Genomic DNA, 17,084 nt, shown 5'->3' with positions numbered 1-17,084 from the left:
AAAATCATACAAAATGTCATAAAAAGTACATTACATGATTCTAAAAACACATAACAACGAAAACTTGTCAACAAAGATGATAAAAACACTAAATGACAGAAAAAATACAAAAATGTCAATGGAAATGACAAAAAAAAAAACACACTAAATGGAGATAAAATTACTCAATGTCAACAAAAACAGATAAAAAAAGCTTGGTCCTTTCCTGTGATAATGTTCGAATTAGTCATGTCATTAGTATTGTGCACCTAAAACTAGAACTATTTGTTTTGTTACAGATTTGACGAGTTTAATACAAAAAGGATCAACTATTATTTTTTACAATGTCATAAATTTATGAACTTTGAGCTGGAAACCAGCTGCATTCACACTTCATCACAGCTACAAGAACGAAAGCAAAACTACCTATTGTTACGTGATTGTGACTTCGTGCGTCGTACCAGTTTTTATTTACACATCTACAAATATCAAAGAAGCAGGATTTCAAACATCAGACGTCGTCCCTTGTAAATCTGCATGAGTTGGTCTCTGGACATTCACCAGTCTTGACATGATTAGTCATTCAATGTGCAAAATTAAACACTACAGGCCTCGGTGTACAATCCCTACAGCAGTAAAGGTCAAAGTTCACTTCTCTTCCACCTGAGTTTCACAACGTGAAGGTGATTCCGTTGGCCACAGGAACGTCAGACATAAGCGTGAGGAAAATAAATAGAACAAAGATGTGCTCGTGCATTTTCTTTTTAGAGCCTCTGATTTTGTGTGATCGCTGAAAAAACGGACTAAAAAGACGATATTTTTAAAACAAATCTAACCCTTTTCAGTCACATGCCTCACATTCATCTTTTGGGACAGTATCACACATTTACACGCCCTTTTTCTTTTTTTTTTTAAAATCGGAAAACAGGTGACAGAATGATTAGAAAGCGTGACAAATATGTCCAATAGTACTGAACATTCTGTTCAAAATCTCTCTGGTTCAACTAGTGATCTAAAAACAATGCACAACTACTAATACTTACTGACTGAGCTGCTGAATGACAGTCAAATTAAATATTTTCTCATTAAAACAAAAAGGGCATTTAAATCACAGGGCACTTTGACTGTGGCGAGCATCATTGGTTATGAATTTTAGAGGATCTCTGAAAAGTGCGCGGACAGACTCTGAAACCAGATTAATCCTGCCGATGTGCTGCCGTGTGGTCCATGTTGACGGAGTGCGACACTTAACTACAGTGTCCACGTGACACAGAAACAAAAAACATGCTTATGTTCCCGGTCAACTCTGCTTGGAAAACGCTTCAGTGCTCAGATGTATTGAAATACAACTTCATCCTGATTCCAGACAAGTGTACGTGCTGATTGTGCTGTTTGCTCATGTCATCACAACATCCTGCTTCAGTCAGCTTATTTTGGTGAGGAAAGTGTTTCGGCCGAAAACCATAAAATTCACTTTTGGGCCTCTTTTAGTAGCTGGAATTTTGGTGCATCACTAGTTTTTAAGGTATTTTCAGATTATTTGGTACAAAGAGGGGTTTAGCTGTTGGTGTATTTGGTGAACTGGTGATCAATTTACCTGGTGACAGTTCACGAAAGAAGCATCTCTAATCACACGACTGAGCGGGATTTCTTGCAAAACGAGGCGTTTCTCCAATTGGCAATAATTAAAGATTTCCCAACTAAAGTTTCAGGACCATGTCACACATTTCTATGTGTTTTTTCCAGTTAAATGAGTGACTGAGGAGTTAGCCGTGTGGCTAACGTAGCTATTTTGGCGCTTCAGTGCAACCCTCCTGATTTTGTAAATCTGAAGCATAAAAAAATGTAAAATAAATCGCAGTAGTTGACTCCACTAACCTTATTAAGCAAGTTTGGTATGATTTCTAGAAGTGTAATGGTCAAGAAAGACGAAACGGAAAAAGTATAATGTGACGCTGAATTGGATAAACCCTGAAAAACAAAAAATCAGAGGCTCTTAACATCTCGTATCAAAAAGGTTTTCTGTGGAGGAAAAAACAGACAACATGCATCACACATTATTTGGCCATTTGGTGAGACAAATAGTAGCAGTTGTTAAGGCAAAAAGATTGTTCCCATGGTTACAGTTATACCTGAGTACCTAAACAAGGACAAATCTACACGTGTCAGTGGTACAGACAGTTTTGGTCTAACATGTTACAGTGTGATTTTTTTAATTTTTTTTAAACTAAATGTTAAGAAAAAAAAGATGTTAAACAAGACGTACTAACAAATATAATTTAAAAAAAAATAAAATCGTACAAACTGAGAGCTAGAAATTGCTAAAATATCAATATAATGCATTCATGTACTTCTGGACATTCGTTTTTTTTTTAAAAGAAAAGTTTAAATTTGAACTATAAGCCACTTGTGAAGGACACGTTCGGGTCTCGACTGATGCTCTCCTTCACGTCCACTGGCAGCGTGTCGAAAAGATGGTCCTCCACGACCAGGCAGGTCTTCCTCAGCTGACGGCAGTTCCCCAGCTGGGCCGGCAGGCGGTCCAGGCAGTTTCCCCTCAGCTCCAGCTGCGTGAGCTGCACCAGCTGGCCCACAGACTCCGGCAGCACGGTGAGCGCATTCTGACTCAGGCACAGCATCTTCAGCTTGGTGCACCGGAACAGAGGCTTGGGCAGCGCCTCCAGCTTGTTGGCGTTGATTGCCAGGTGCTGGAGGTTCTGCAGCAGGCCCACGTCCGGCGGCAGCACAGCGATGGAGTTGTGGCCCACGTCCAGGTGTCGCAGTTTGGGCAGCGTGAACAAGGCCGGGGGCAGGGACTCCAGCTTGTTGTGGGACAGGTGCAGAGCCTCCAGGGACTTCACCTGGCCAATGGATGAGGGGATGGTGATGATCTTGTTGTGCCACAGTTTGAGGCACGTCAGTCTCTTGAGGTGCTGGAAGCTGATGATCTCCTCGATGGTTCGGATGTTGTTGGACTTCAGGTCGAGTTCTTGCAAGTTGGTCAAGCTGAAAATGGCGTGAGGGATCCGCTCCAGCTCACAGTTGTGCAGCTCCAGCTCGATGAGGCTTGTCATTTTCTTCAAACTGTTGAGCACCAACAGTTTGGTGCCGTCATTGTGCACCACTAACCGGATCAGGTGAGGCGAAAGCTCTGTGATGTTGGTGGGCATTTTTGTCAGGTTGCTCTTCAAGCACAGCGTCTTTAAATGCCTCAAGTCCCTCATCGACTCCAGGCCGATCATTTTGTTGTTGTCCGAGCTCAAATTACCGATGAGGTTGAGCTCCCTTAAGCTCCTCAGGAGGTACACCCAGGCCGGGATCTCGGCCACGTCGGTGAACTTGACGTGAAGGCAGCGGAGATGGTCGCGAAGGAAAGCGAACCCCGTTTGCTCGACTTTGGCCGGGCAGTGGCAGAGATGCAGCTCCAGCAAGCTGGTCATCTGCGAGACCTTCGCCGAGAACCTCACCTCGGGGATCAGCTCCAGCTTCAGGACCTCCAGGTCCGTGAGGTCAAAGACGGCATTCGGTAGGCCAGAGAGCATGAAGAGGTGCAGCTCCTGTTGGTCCTGAGGGTTGCGCGTCACCAGCTGCCGTAGCTTCTCGAATGTCCACTCGTGGTTGAGGCTGATCTCCCTCAGCTTGTTCTCACTGACCTCGGACAGGAACACGCCGAAACGTTTGGAGTAGAGCTGATCGTACTGGTCGACCATGTGCAGCAGGAATGCAAAGTCGTTCTTGACATCGGGAATGTCGCTGAAGCTGCTCTCTTCGCGGACCTTTTCGAAGGAGTACTCCTTCAGAGGGCGCCGGAACACCCAGAAGAGTGAGTACAGACAGGTCATGCCGTAGATCAGGATCAGAGCCATGTAGCTGATAAGCAGCTTGTTCAGCATGAACGCCATATTGTGCGTGCAGAAGAACTTCTGGTATCCCGTCAGGTGCTTGATCTCGGGTTCGCAGATGTGCTTGAAGTTGATCTCGACCAAAAACGTGGAAGTGTAGGACAATATGAGAATGAACTTGACGGTTTTGACGACGGTCTGCGCTACGTAAAGCTTGTAGATGAAGTCGCTGTCCTCCACGTGAGCGCGAAACTTCCGGACCTTCTCGAACAGGGCTTTGGCTTGCTCTCCGTCTTTCTTGTCCAGGATGGTCATGCTGCTTGGCACCTCCACGATGGGCTTATCTGCCGAGAACGCAACACCAAGCATGGGCGTGGAGGAGTTGACGTTTGTGCTGTCCTCTTTTCCCTCGGAGGACACGTGCTTCGGGGCCGAGGCGGTGCTGGTCAGACGCTGCTTGTTCTCCTCGGAGTCTTCACACGCCGTTTCGGACAATGCCTTTGTCGTCCAAGGAGATTCAAAACACCGGCCCAGGATGGAAACAAAGTGCTCGATCTTGGAACTGGTTTTAGGGTATTTGAACCAAAAATTGCTACTGACCATGAGAATCAAGGTGTGGATGAGGCAGAGGTACGGAAAGTACTTGGAATACCAGGGCAAGGCAACGTGGTAACATATTTGGTTGATGAAGATATACTGCTGGTAGTCCAAGTTAGTCTTAACCCCCGTCGGTTGAGGTTGTCGGACGTGTTGCTCTGCTGCTACAGACGTGTGGAGGTGCGTGGTGTGGATCTCGTGCACGGCCTCGTCGGGCAGGTCCTTGGTGTCCATCGAGGTGCTGGTGGTAAACACGGGGAGCCCTGTGGTTGCCGCCGAGACCACCTCCCGTGCTGCGCTCTGCTCCGGTTTGACCCTCGAGGCAGCTTCTTCGGGTTCTTCCAGATACGGAAGGCACGCCACCTGGTCCTTGGTGATCTGCATGGTCATGGCGAATATGGCCAGCATGAGCATGACCAACCCCAGGTAGTCCATAAAGACGTCCCACCATGGCTTTAGGATGCGATACGTTGGCTGGATGTCGTTCAAGGAGGCTACTTCGGTAAGAGTGAACATCACTGCAACACACGGAAAAAAAACATCAGACTCAGTTCAGAAACACCTTTAGAACACACGTACAACGCAGGAAAACATGAGGATGTTATTCTTCAACATTCACCACTTAAAGGCTGTGCTGGCAATCGATACTAACGTATTACTCACACTAAGTTTGACATCAAAATTAGTATATAATGGATTCACATTAGAAAGTATGAAAAGATTGAGAATACGAGAAATACCCAGATGTATTTTCCAGTCATTTTGGTTGTTTTGTGTATTTTTCAGGAATATTTGGGTGTTTTTGCTGTTGTTTTGTGTATTTTCCAGTCGTTTTGTGTCATTTACAGTAATTTCTGAGCTTTTGCCTTTGTTTTGTGTATTCTCCAGTCATTTCTTTTGTCCTTTTGTGTATTTTCCAGTAATATTTGTGTGTTTTTGCTGTCGTTTTGTGCATTTTCCAGTAATTTGTGTTTTTGTTGTTGTTTTGTGTATTTTCCAGTAATATTTGTGCATTTATGTTGTTGAAATAAAAAATAGGGCTCCTTTGAAGTTAAGTTTTGTCAGTAGCATAATTAAAGTTCTCCAAAATGTGTGAATGAAATGTGTTTTGGGCTGAACGATTTTGACCAAAAGCAAAATTGCGATTTTTTGCAATCAATATTGCGATTTCGATTTTACTGTGATTTTTCCTCTGTTCACCACAATGAATAACAAAAATGTACTTCATGCATTACTGGTCATTGATTAATAAAAAACTAGACAATGTTATATTTTTGGAATTCCAAATTTATTCAGTGGATTGCCCATCCGGTTAGGAAACATTAAGGAAAACCAAGCAAAGTGCAGAGAGTGCTGCAAACATATCTGTGTATTAAACTGTTCAACATCTGAACTATTCAGTAAACTCACTGCCTCCACGATTTCGAAATCGCGTCATGTAATATCGCGATAAAATCGCAAATGCAATTAATCGTTCAGCCTTAAATGTGTTTGAGTTTTATGGATCAAATGAGCACATGATATTCTACTTGGTCACTTTCTCACTTAAAATATTTTCAGAACTTTCAAAGGTGGAGAATCAACAGAGATATTTAGCCTCAGTGTGATTCAGGTTTTTAATCGTAGGTTCCAAATGCATCTTGGGAAACTTGGAAGAATTATACTTCAATGGAACACTCACCATCCTAATCATACCTACAGTATATATATAGTAGACAGTATGTATTCATTGAGTTTGTAGTATATAGTACATTTGTGTGACATTTACAAAACAGCCAAAGAGTGTGATCCCTTCACACCCTCAAACACAGCACATTTTACTCTCACCCAACAGCTCACAAATACAAAACCTCATCCAGAAGCAAATGTGTTCTGTTCTGCAAATAAGAAACGTAGCCATCAAACGAATACAGCATGTTTAACACGTCTCCAATTACAAAAAATGTTTTTCATGTCGACAAAAAACAATTCCACAACACTAAGAAATGTCTTTTTTTGTACTTATTTTAAACACAAAGTGGAAATTCCAATATGACACAGAATATATTAGGGATGCACCAAAATGGAAATGCAGAAACCGAAAACGATATAAATAAAGGTCAGAAACAAAAAAAAAACAGTTGGAAGTGAGCAAATACAAAGAGACAGAATCAAATCTGATTGGTTCCCCTGAATCTGCGGCTTCTCAGCCAGGTCTTGTAAAACCAGCAGGAAAATAACTTCCTCTACATTATTGTTGCTACGATCACATGGAAACCTTTGTTTTTTTACAATGAACATCTGTTTCAAAGGAAAAAGTCTGAAACCAAGATTGAAGAAGTGTCCTGGTCCACCTGATGGTATCCACTCCTCTATTAATAAAACTCATAATAATCAAAAACATCACATCTAAAGGTGTAAAATATGCTGTTTAATGGTAATAATGTTGCTTTAAATAAGCTTGTGAATAAAAAGAGCTTTTAATGCATAAACAGTCTGTGTTCCCCTTTCAGAAATCCCAATAAGACATTTTAAAAATAACTTGAAGAGTTTGTGAGCGCACACAGTTCTCTGGGTCAAATCCATAGGAGGATCCCAGAGTAGAGGGACACATAGTCCTGGAGGCTAAAACTGCTGCTGGAGCCACATATTTAACCTCCGGCCTCACAATCCTGGCATGGTTGAAGACGCTGAGACACCTTTGAGTCCAGAGAGTAGTGCACTCGTACTTCCTCACTGTCTCGTCTCCCTCATTAGATCTTTAAATGATGATTACACAATACATGGAGTCTAGACTGAGCTTAATCCAGATGTATTACACCATAGTTTAGCGAAGCTTGAAATAGACAGACTTGGGTAAATAAAGGGTTTGATGGTGGCTGATAATAAAGTCTTTACCTCACACACTGAACCCAATGTTAAAGTAGTCGAGGAAGAAATTAATTTATACTTATGTTTAGAATTAGATTTTGAGGGATATTTAGGGACATTGTTTACACACTACACGCAAGTAATGTAACTAACTGTGACACACCCGTCCCAGACACATTGATCACTGATACAGATTACGTGGGTGGGGCACCCAACGGAAGAAGAGGGGCGAAGGAGATAAAGCCGGTGAGGAAAACAATGCTCGCTCTCTTCTTCTGGATCCCGTCACAGTGAAGGAACTCAGAATAGTATCTCACTCACTCGTAAATCGTATCTGTAATAAATGGTGTTGAATCCATTCCTTGACTTCATCATCATTAGAAGTGTATGATTATAAATGTGTGTCTTCCTCCAGCATTAAAGAACCGGGCGGGTTATCGGCTCCAGACGGGATCGGAGCGCATGTCGGCTCTGGTCGGCAGTGTAGATCCTCTAGGGACTGGACCAGAGCACATGTAAAGAATATAATCCAACAATGTTAGGGTTTTTTTTTTTTTTTTTTGTTTGTTTCCTCTTTGTGTGCATCACGACATAGTCACATTTTATGCCACAAAATACAGGAAGTGCCAACTTTATGCATCACAGCACATGTTATTCAACCATTCAAATAGGAACCGTTAATACTCGGTGCAGAAAAATTATTAACATCCATAACTTTTAAAAATGTGTTTTTATCTGATCTGAGGGTCACATGATTAACATTCATGTCAGCATTAGAATAACGACCAAATCTCAAGAGTTTGTGTGTTTTACTTGTTGATTTGTATATCATCAAGTAATTTTGGTTGTCATTTAGTGTATTTTTCAGTCAAATGTGTATTTTTGTTGTCATTTTGTAAATCTTACAGTAATATTTGTGCATTTTTGTTGACCTATTGTGTATTTTTCAGTCATTTTTGTCTGTTTTTGTCATTTTGTGCATTTTCCAGTCAAGTGTGTGTTTTTGTCAGTGTTTTGTGTAATTTCCAGTGATTTTTGTTGTTGTTTTGGATATTTTTGGAGCCATTTTGTAAAGCTGTTTTAGTGTATTTTACTTGTTTTGTATATTTTTCAGTCATTTTAGTTGTATTTTGCATTTTCCAGTCATTTTTGTGTGTTTTTGTGGTCACTGTGCATTTTCCAGTCATTTTTGTGTGTTTTTGTGGTCACTGTGTATTTTCCAGTCATTTCTCAGTCATGTTGGTTATCATTTTATGTATTTTCCAGTAATATTTGCATGTTTTTGTTGTCATTTTGTGCATTTTCCAGTCATTTAGCACATTTCTGTTGTCATTTTGTGTATTTTCTAGTGATTTTTGTGCATTTTTGTTGTCGTTTTGGATATTTTTGGAGTCATTTTGTATAGCAGTTTTAGTGTATTTTACTTGTCGTTTTGTATGTTTTTTGGTTGTTGTTTTGTGTATTTACTAGTATCATTTTTATTGTCATTTTGTGCATTTTCCAGTCATGCATGTTTTTATTGTCATTTTGTGTATTTTTCCCAAGACATTTTTGTGCACTTTTGTCGTCGTTTTGGATATTTTTCTTACATTTTGTGAGTTTTGAAATAATTTTGCGCATTTTTGTCATCCTGCGTGTTTTTGTTGTTTTTTGTGTTACGACTGGAGTCATTTTGCATTCAATACCAGTGCAAACACACACACTACTACTGCTGTTTTAAAGCTGCGTAGTCATTTTCAAAGCAGTTTATCTCACAGAAAGGATTGTACATCAGCTCTTCTGTTAGATGTTGTGGTCTAAGTTGATGCAAAGCAGACTACGACATGGACAATTAATGCAGGGAAAACAATCACTAGCACGAGCACATGCAAACACTTACATTCACCCCTACAATCCAATTAGAGACTTGAGTTAACGAAAATCACATGCTTGGACTGTGGGAAAGAATTAGAGAAGAAGGAGGGAAACACCAACGCATTCAAACTCCAGGCAAAGAAAAACAGATTTAAAGGCATAGTAACACATTTAATGAGTGTTTATCATTACTACAGAGCTGCAGACATCACAATTAAATAGATGTATTTGTGTCCTGCATACAGTCATCCAAACAGGGTGTGTTGTTTGTTTTCTAAACTAAATGTTATGGTGATGACCTCGATTCATTCATTATTAGATCAATAAATCACTGACCTGATCTCTAACAGCATCCATTAACAGACGGGAGAGAAAACACCAACAATAACATCAATAAATGCTCTGAAAATGTGTGTATACAATAGATTCATAGTTTGACACAAGGATATGATAGTTTTAGATTTTTCCATTAGTTTTAGTTCTTATTTTGTTTTGTTTTTTAACTTTAATACTAATAATGATATTACAAAAGTACAGCCACAATTTTATTAAAGTAAACTCAAAATTTTAAGAGAATAAAATGCGGGTTTTGAGAGAAAAAAAGTCACAATTTAAAGAGAATAAATTCACTATTTTAAGAGAATAAATTCACTATTTTAAGTGGATAAATTCACTATTTTAGGAAAATAAATTCACTATTTTAGGAAAATAAATTCACTATTTTAAGATAGTAGTCACAATTTTTAGAGAATAAATTGACAATTTTTAGAGAATAAAGTGACAATTTCATGAGAATAAAGTGACAATTTCATGAGAATAAAGTGACAATTTCATGAGAATATAGTCACAATTTCATGAGAAGTCACAATTTCATGAGAAAAGTCACAATTTTAAGAGAATAAAGTCACAATTTTAAGAGAATAAAATCACAATTTCTAAGAGAATAAATAAACAATTTCAAGATAAGAAATTCACAATTTCAAAAGAATAAAGTTACATTTTTAGAGAAATAAACTCTGCTGTGTATTTATATCACTAAATCAAAATCCAAACTGCACCACATCATCATCACTATGACAACTGTGAAGAGAATATAAAAGAAATGTTTATTCTTGTATTATTACAAGTTTATTCTTGTATTATTACAAGTTTATTCTTGTATTTGGCTCTTCTGTGTCATATTGGGGCCTGATTTTATATAAATACATATATATTTAAAATGGCTCTTGTGGTTTTTCTATTTCACAACAGGTAACTTCCACATTTTCAGCTCTAAAATGTTATGTTAGAGGAAGCATGGGGCCTCTTTCTAGTTTAAACCTGTGGGGTGGGGTGGGGGGGGGGGGGTTGAAAAACTGCTGAGTTCACACAGCATATATCAACCAAAGCTCATCAGCTTTTCAATCATTAGGATCAATTAATAATTTACAGGTGGTAACAAGACTGCAGCTATCAGCTTCCTTTTAACTAGTCACAACTTTTTCTTCTGAACACACACACACGTCTATTTCTCTTAAATTTTGTCTGTTTAAGTCGTTTTGTGCATTTTTATAGCCATTCTGTGGATTTTTGTTGTCATTTGAGCGTTTTTTGTTGTAATATAATATATTTTTCTCTCATTATGTATTTTAAAAATTGTTTTGTACGTTTTTTCCACATTTTGTGTATTTTTGTTGACATTTTTAATATTTTACTGACTCATTTCATACATTTTTTTTAGGTCATTTTTGTTGTCAATTCATATGTTTTCCTCCCAGTTTGTTTTTTAATGTCCTTTTTCGTGTGTTTTTGGAGTCATTTTGCACTTCTTTGTTGTCATTTCACATATATTTCTCTCATTTTGTATTTTTAAATAATTTTGTACATTTTTATAGTCATTTTGGGTTTTTTGGAGTCATTTTCTGTGCTTAGTTGTCAATTTGTATATTTTCCTTCAAGTTCATGTTTTTTAATGTAATTTTTGTTGTCAATTTGTATATCTTGCTTCCAGTTTGTTTTTAAATGTCATTTTTTCGTCTGTTTTTGGAGTCATTTTGAGCTTTTTTGCTGTCATTTCATATATCTTTCTCTCATTTTGTATTTTAAAATCGTTTCGTACATTATCATAGTCATTTTGGAGTAATTATGTATGTTTTGTTGTCATTTTTAAGTCATTTTGGGTATTTTTGTTCTCAACTTGTATATTTGCATCCAAGTCTGCATGTTTTTTAAATGTCATTTTGTGTGTTTTTAGAGTCATTTTGAGCTTTTTTTTGGCTGTCATTTCATATATTTTTCTCTCATTTTGTATTTTCTTTTATAGTCATTTTGTGTATTTTTGGAGTCATTGTGTCTGTTATGGAACTAACCCTAAGCAAAGTAGGACACACACGCACACTTACTTTACTTATGTAAGAAGCCACATGTGAGGAAACTTGACACACTTGATTTGATTTCTTTTCATTTGTGGTGATGTGCAACAAACAGACTCTGCTGGAAATTCATATTTACGTTTTCAACACTGTTTTGTTTGTTTTTAACTCTGTAAAGCTTACAGATGGGAAAATAATTTTGAATGAATCTTATTTCTTAACATTTTCTGACCCGCTTCCTTATTTTAGGGTCACAGGGTTCATCTGGTGCTGGTCTTAAATGTGGGGCACAACTACGTTTATTCTAAATGATTAGAAAAGAAAAAAAAAAAAAGAAAACTGTTTTGTTGTCATGTTTCTTCCTTTTTTGTATGTCTTTTTAGGTCGTTTTTGTTTTAAATTTGTATATTTTACTTGAAGTTTGTATGTTTTTTTATAGTCACTGTGTTTTTGGAGTCATATAAAGCTTTATTGTTGTCATTTCATCTATTTTTGTATGTTTGTATGTGCATTTTTTTTTAGCCATACTGTAGATTTAGAGTGTTTTGTTGTCATTTTGAAAAATGTACTCTAATTTTGCAAGGTGTTTTTGATCATTTTTGTGTATTTTCGTTGTCAATTTCTATATGTTTTATTAATGTAATTTTTTCTGCGTCTTTTTTGCGTGATTTTGAGCTTTTTTGTATGTTTAAGTTGTTTTGTGCATTTATATAGTCATTTTACTCTCATTTTGTCTTTTTGAATGTAATTTTGTATGTTATTTTTGTAGTCATTTCAAACATTGAGTTATCAGTTACCATTTCACTTTTATTTTGCTTATTTATTTTTTGTCGTTTAGTGCATTTTTCCTGTCAATTTAAATCAGCCTTACAACTTGAATAGAGGTCAATGGAAATGATATATAATTATTATTTACAGCTTATTATTATTATTTCCAGCTTTATTTGTACAGTGAACAAACTGGTAGTTTTTTTGTTTTGTTTTTTTTTTTCATTATAGGTTAAGTTAAAGTTGTTTAATTGTATGTTTTATTCATTAACTGTTTTGTCTAGTTTCTTGTGCGTATGGAGAGTCATGAAGAGGTTAAAGTGTGAGTGTGTGATGGTGAAACAAACAGACATGCAGGCTGCCACATGTTTCACAGGCTTTGTCAAAGGAAACGGCACAATTTTTCAGAACAAAACACTCAGCCTGGCTTTGTTTTATCAGTTGTGTTCAGGTGTCTTAAGTCTGACACAGAAACCTGAACACCAGCATGTGTCCACTGGTGTTTAAACATTAAATCACTTTTTCCTTCATTATTGTACAAACTGACGTGAGACAAAGGAAACACGACCTGCCTGAGGCTGTTTTTAAACATATACTCACTTATCTTAATCCAATAAACCCGCGTCCACACAGCATAGCCACTTCTCCTCCGCTCCTCAGGTGCGTCTTTCAATAATCTCCGAGTCCGTTAACGGCGGACGGACACCGCTCGGAGGGAGGGCCGCGGCTCGGCGGAGGAGGAGCATTAGTCCCCGGGGAGAAACGCTCCGTCAGCGGCCGGCCGTCATGTCAGAGCCCGCTGGGCTGAAGCAGCTGCTGCTCCGTGCGGCCACGAACAGGTAGAGCTCATCTATAAATGCAGCGGAGAGAGGAGACGGATCCAATATGGACGCAACTGACAGACGGTCTGGGGTTGTGGGTGAGCACCGACGCCTCTGATTGGACAGTCTGTGGCTGTGGGGAGCACCGACGCCTCTGATTGGACAGCGAGATTCTAGAAACACCGCCTATCCTCTATCTCATGAGGCGTTCAGGGGCAGTGGGAGCTATCACAACTGCTGCTTCTTCATTGTTTAGGTTTTGTATTTTATTAACTATCGTTTATTCAGTTCTTAGAATTCAACACAGTTACATAGTGTAGAAAATAGTGGAAGTTTCTTTGCAACTTTACGTAAAAATATTATTTCATATAAATATTACTTTCTATCTCATAATTATGACGTTACTAACTCATAATTATGAATTGCCACAGTGATTTATTTTTATTTTATTTCATGGTGGAAATCAGCCTCCATAGGTTTGTCAGTTTGGATCAGAACTGTGAGTTTTTATAAAATAAAATAAAGTTTAATTTAATTTGACTTATTCTTCATTTCTTCATTTGTCTCAAACTTAAAAAAAAAATTTAAAAAAAAAATCAATAAGTCAAATACACCCATCAACTGCCTTTTTTTAAGCATCGAAATAAAATAAATTTAACGTAAATGTACAATATACAAATATTAATTTCATTGTTTGGCAATGGGTAGTTGTTCAGTATTTATTTTTAAAATTATTTTAAAAATAATGTTGTTCCTTAGTTCACTACTGTAATATTTATTAAGAATTTATTTTACAAAATAACATGTAACAAATATGATATAATAAGAAATAAATGATCATCAGCATTGAGGTTCTGATGCAAAAAGATAAAAATTTGGGTGTATAATTATTTATTATAATTTTTTAAATCCAATTGACATAATACATTTGTACGTCATTAATTTTTTAATAATTTTCTGTCATTTTAAAAGACTACAGGGTGCTAATATTTAAAGGACAACAATATATTCCAAATCTTAACACAATAATAAGCTAAAAAGGTAAGAAAAAACAAAAACAAAATATGGAATCACAATGTGCTAATATCTAAAGGAAAACAGGTGCTTCGTAAAAAAAAAAAATTTAAAAAAATGTAAAAAAAAAAAAAAAAAAAGCTAAATCTAATATGATCTAATTATTAGACTAGATCAGATGTGGGCAAGTTTTTTGTGTCCTCCAAAGAAAGCACTCAAAAATTTCTTCAAAAAACATTAAACATTAAAGAAAAATACACTCACCAACAAAAATACTCAAAAAGATTACAAAAACATACAAAACAAAATCACATACACATGTACAATGACAGAACAATACACATACAACATCAAAACTACACTAAAAGGCAGCAATAATACACAAAATGACTCCAGAAAGACAATAAACGGCAACAGAAATGTAAAAAAATTACCCTGAAAACACACAAAATGATAGAAAAATACTCAAAACAACCCCAAAAATATACAGGTGATAGAAAAATATACAAAAATGACAACAAAAATACACAAAATGACTTTGACAACAAACAAAAATACACAAAATGACTCCAATAACAAACAAAACGGTATCAAAAATACACAAAATGACTCCAAATAATGAACCCGATAAGACACAAAAATACAGAAAAATATGCTAAACTACTCCAAAAACTATACAAGTGATAGAAAAATACACAAAATGACTACAAAACGTACAAAGTGCCAACAGTTATATATGATCATCAGTGGTTTTTGTCATACTAGCTCAGAAGTAAACTGTTGAAATGAATTATCATACATGGTTTCTTTTTAACATACTATAATTAAATATCTTTATATTCAATATTCCTATTTACCCATAGTAAAATATATTCAGGTCAACTTTCTCAAAGCCTATTTTTTGGAACAAACAGTTTTAGAACATCTGATTTCAACTCAGTTTTAAATCTAACAATAACACAAACAAGTACGTAAGCGATGAGACAAATCAGATATACTGTAAATAACTAGGACACTCAGATTAACACTAAAAAAGACCGTTTGACCGAAAATCTAAATAATTAACAAATAAGAATAATTATATTTAATATATTAAACTTAATACACATTAAACAACTCATATACATATGTAAACAGACACAATAGACCCCTAAATGATGAATAATAATAATGAATAAATCAATAAACACAATTTGTATTGCTTTATATCAGCAGTAAATGTCATCTTTAACTAACTACAGTAACTGATAGTGTGATTTTTAAATGTAAAACATCTTCTAATTAAAAGAATACTGTTAGATATAAACTTTTGCTTTGTCCTATATAATGTGCGTATGTCCTGATCTTTGATGAGCTCATGTTTGTCCTTGACAATCACAAATATGTATCAGAACAAAAGAAGACACATGTGCAGACATGTGCCAGCCAAGGGAGGAGAAACACTAGATAACAACATGGAATAAAAATGCTGAGAAACTACGTCCGAGGCCCAGGGGTGAGCCGGCCCTGAGGCCCAGGGGCCCTGAGGCCCAGGGGTGAGCCGGCCCTGAGGCCCAGGGGTGAGCCGGCCCTGAGGCCCACAGCTGTGCATTAGATGACAGCCTGTTCTTTCCTACTAACTTGGTATTGTCGTTGATTCATTTCTGTTCATCTGGAATAAATTGATTGATTGACTGATTCAACAAAGCAAAACCTCTGACTATGTCGCTCTGTATGCAATCTCAGGTGCTGAACACGAGAGTATCTCAAAACTCTAACAAAACCTACTTCATTTTATAATATGACATGACAAAAATCTGGGTTTCCATCGTCTATGGCTGTGTGTGCTGATCTAATGCATGATTTCCAGCTCTTTCTGGATTCAGTTGGTGATGCACGAGCACACACACACACACACACACACACACACACACACACACACACACACACACACACACACACACACACACACACACACACACAGGGAGGAGGAAGTGTCTTCTCAGTTGCAATTCATTCAGGTTTCAACCGGTCTAGGGCTGCTGGCTGCTGCTCTCATAACACCTCTGTACTTTAAGAGAGAGCGAGAGAAAGAAAGAAAGAAAGAAAAGAGATCATGTGTTGTCGAGGTGCATGAAAGTGGAATGTAGAAATATGCTCTGCACGTGTATTTTAAACTAATATTATTGTCACAGTGTGGGGGGGGAAAAAATCATCCACTTTGTTGGCAAAGCTGTTGTTTCTGAGTTTATGTCACGATGTGAGGATGGAAAAAATGAAAAGAGGGAAAACCAGGTGTCGGTTTGGATTTGTGAAGCTACAGAGAAGCAACAGCGAAGAAGGTCAGATTCACTCATAGCAACCGTTCACCATCAGCTCAGTAAAGAATGAATAATTCAGCCTGAACTACAGTAGCTGTTGGATTCTGCAGAAGACACTGTATATCATTTAATATACATGTGTGTAAAAGATATGGGGCAACTTTTATCACAGCGGGGGCCACAAAACTGTGATTGTCTGATCTGAGGGTCACATGATCAAAATTAATGTAAGAATTTAGAAAAATTGTCAATTTAAGCATTAATGCAGGAAAGAACAAATGGTTTTTGTATGTTTTGTTGTTGTTTTGTGTGTTTTCTCAATTTTTTGGTACAGTTGCACCGTATTTTTTTTTTGCACTGAAACAATTTTTGTGGTTTCGAAGTAATTTTGGGGGTGGCACAAAATTAGGACCTAACCCTGCATGTGGTCCCTATTTTTGTTGTTTTTTTGGTGTGATTTTTGATTTTCTTTCATATTTTTGTTGTTGTTTTGTGTAATTTCTTATTTCCTTTTTTTTGTATATTTTTACATTTTTCTGTCAATTTGTATACATATTTGTGGTTTTGTTTGTTTTTTAGTTGTTTTTTTTATATTTTCCGGTTTCATATTTTTATTATATATATATACAGTGTTTTTGGAGTAATTTTGTGTGTTTCTGTTTTCCCTTTTATGCATTTTTCTCTAATTGTATGTATTTTTTAACATTT

The 17,084-nt window shown here is 37.0% G+C and overlaps 1 protein-coding gene across 1 annotated transcript; it reads right to left on the bottom strand.

Moving 5' to 3' along the window:
* Nucleotides 1–406: 406 nt before the first annotated feature.
* On the bottom strand, nucleotides 407–13,143 carry lrrc8da (leucine rich repeat containing 8 VRAC subunit Da). The gene is made up of 2 exons (XM_028473739.1): nucleotides 12,842–13,143; nucleotides 407–4,936 (listed from the first exon to the last, which is right to left on the bottom strand). Coding segments are annotated over exons 1-2 (2,562 nt in total). The 5' UTR covers nucleotides 12,843–13,143; the 3' UTR covers nucleotides 407–2,375.
* Nucleotides 13,144–17,084: the final 3,941 nt, after the last annotated feature.

This window comes from Gouania willdenowi, chromosome 17 (assembly GCF_900634775.1).
Source record: "Gouania willdenowi chromosome 17, fGouWil2.1, whole genome shotgun sequence".
In the NCBI taxonomy this organism is placed as follows: domain Eukaryota; kingdom Metazoa; phylum Chordata; class Actinopteri; order Blenniiformes; family Gobiesocidae; genus Gouania; species Gouania willdenowi.
Note: the sequence above shows the minus strand (reverse complement) of the source record. Positions and strands in the feature narration are given on the sequence as shown.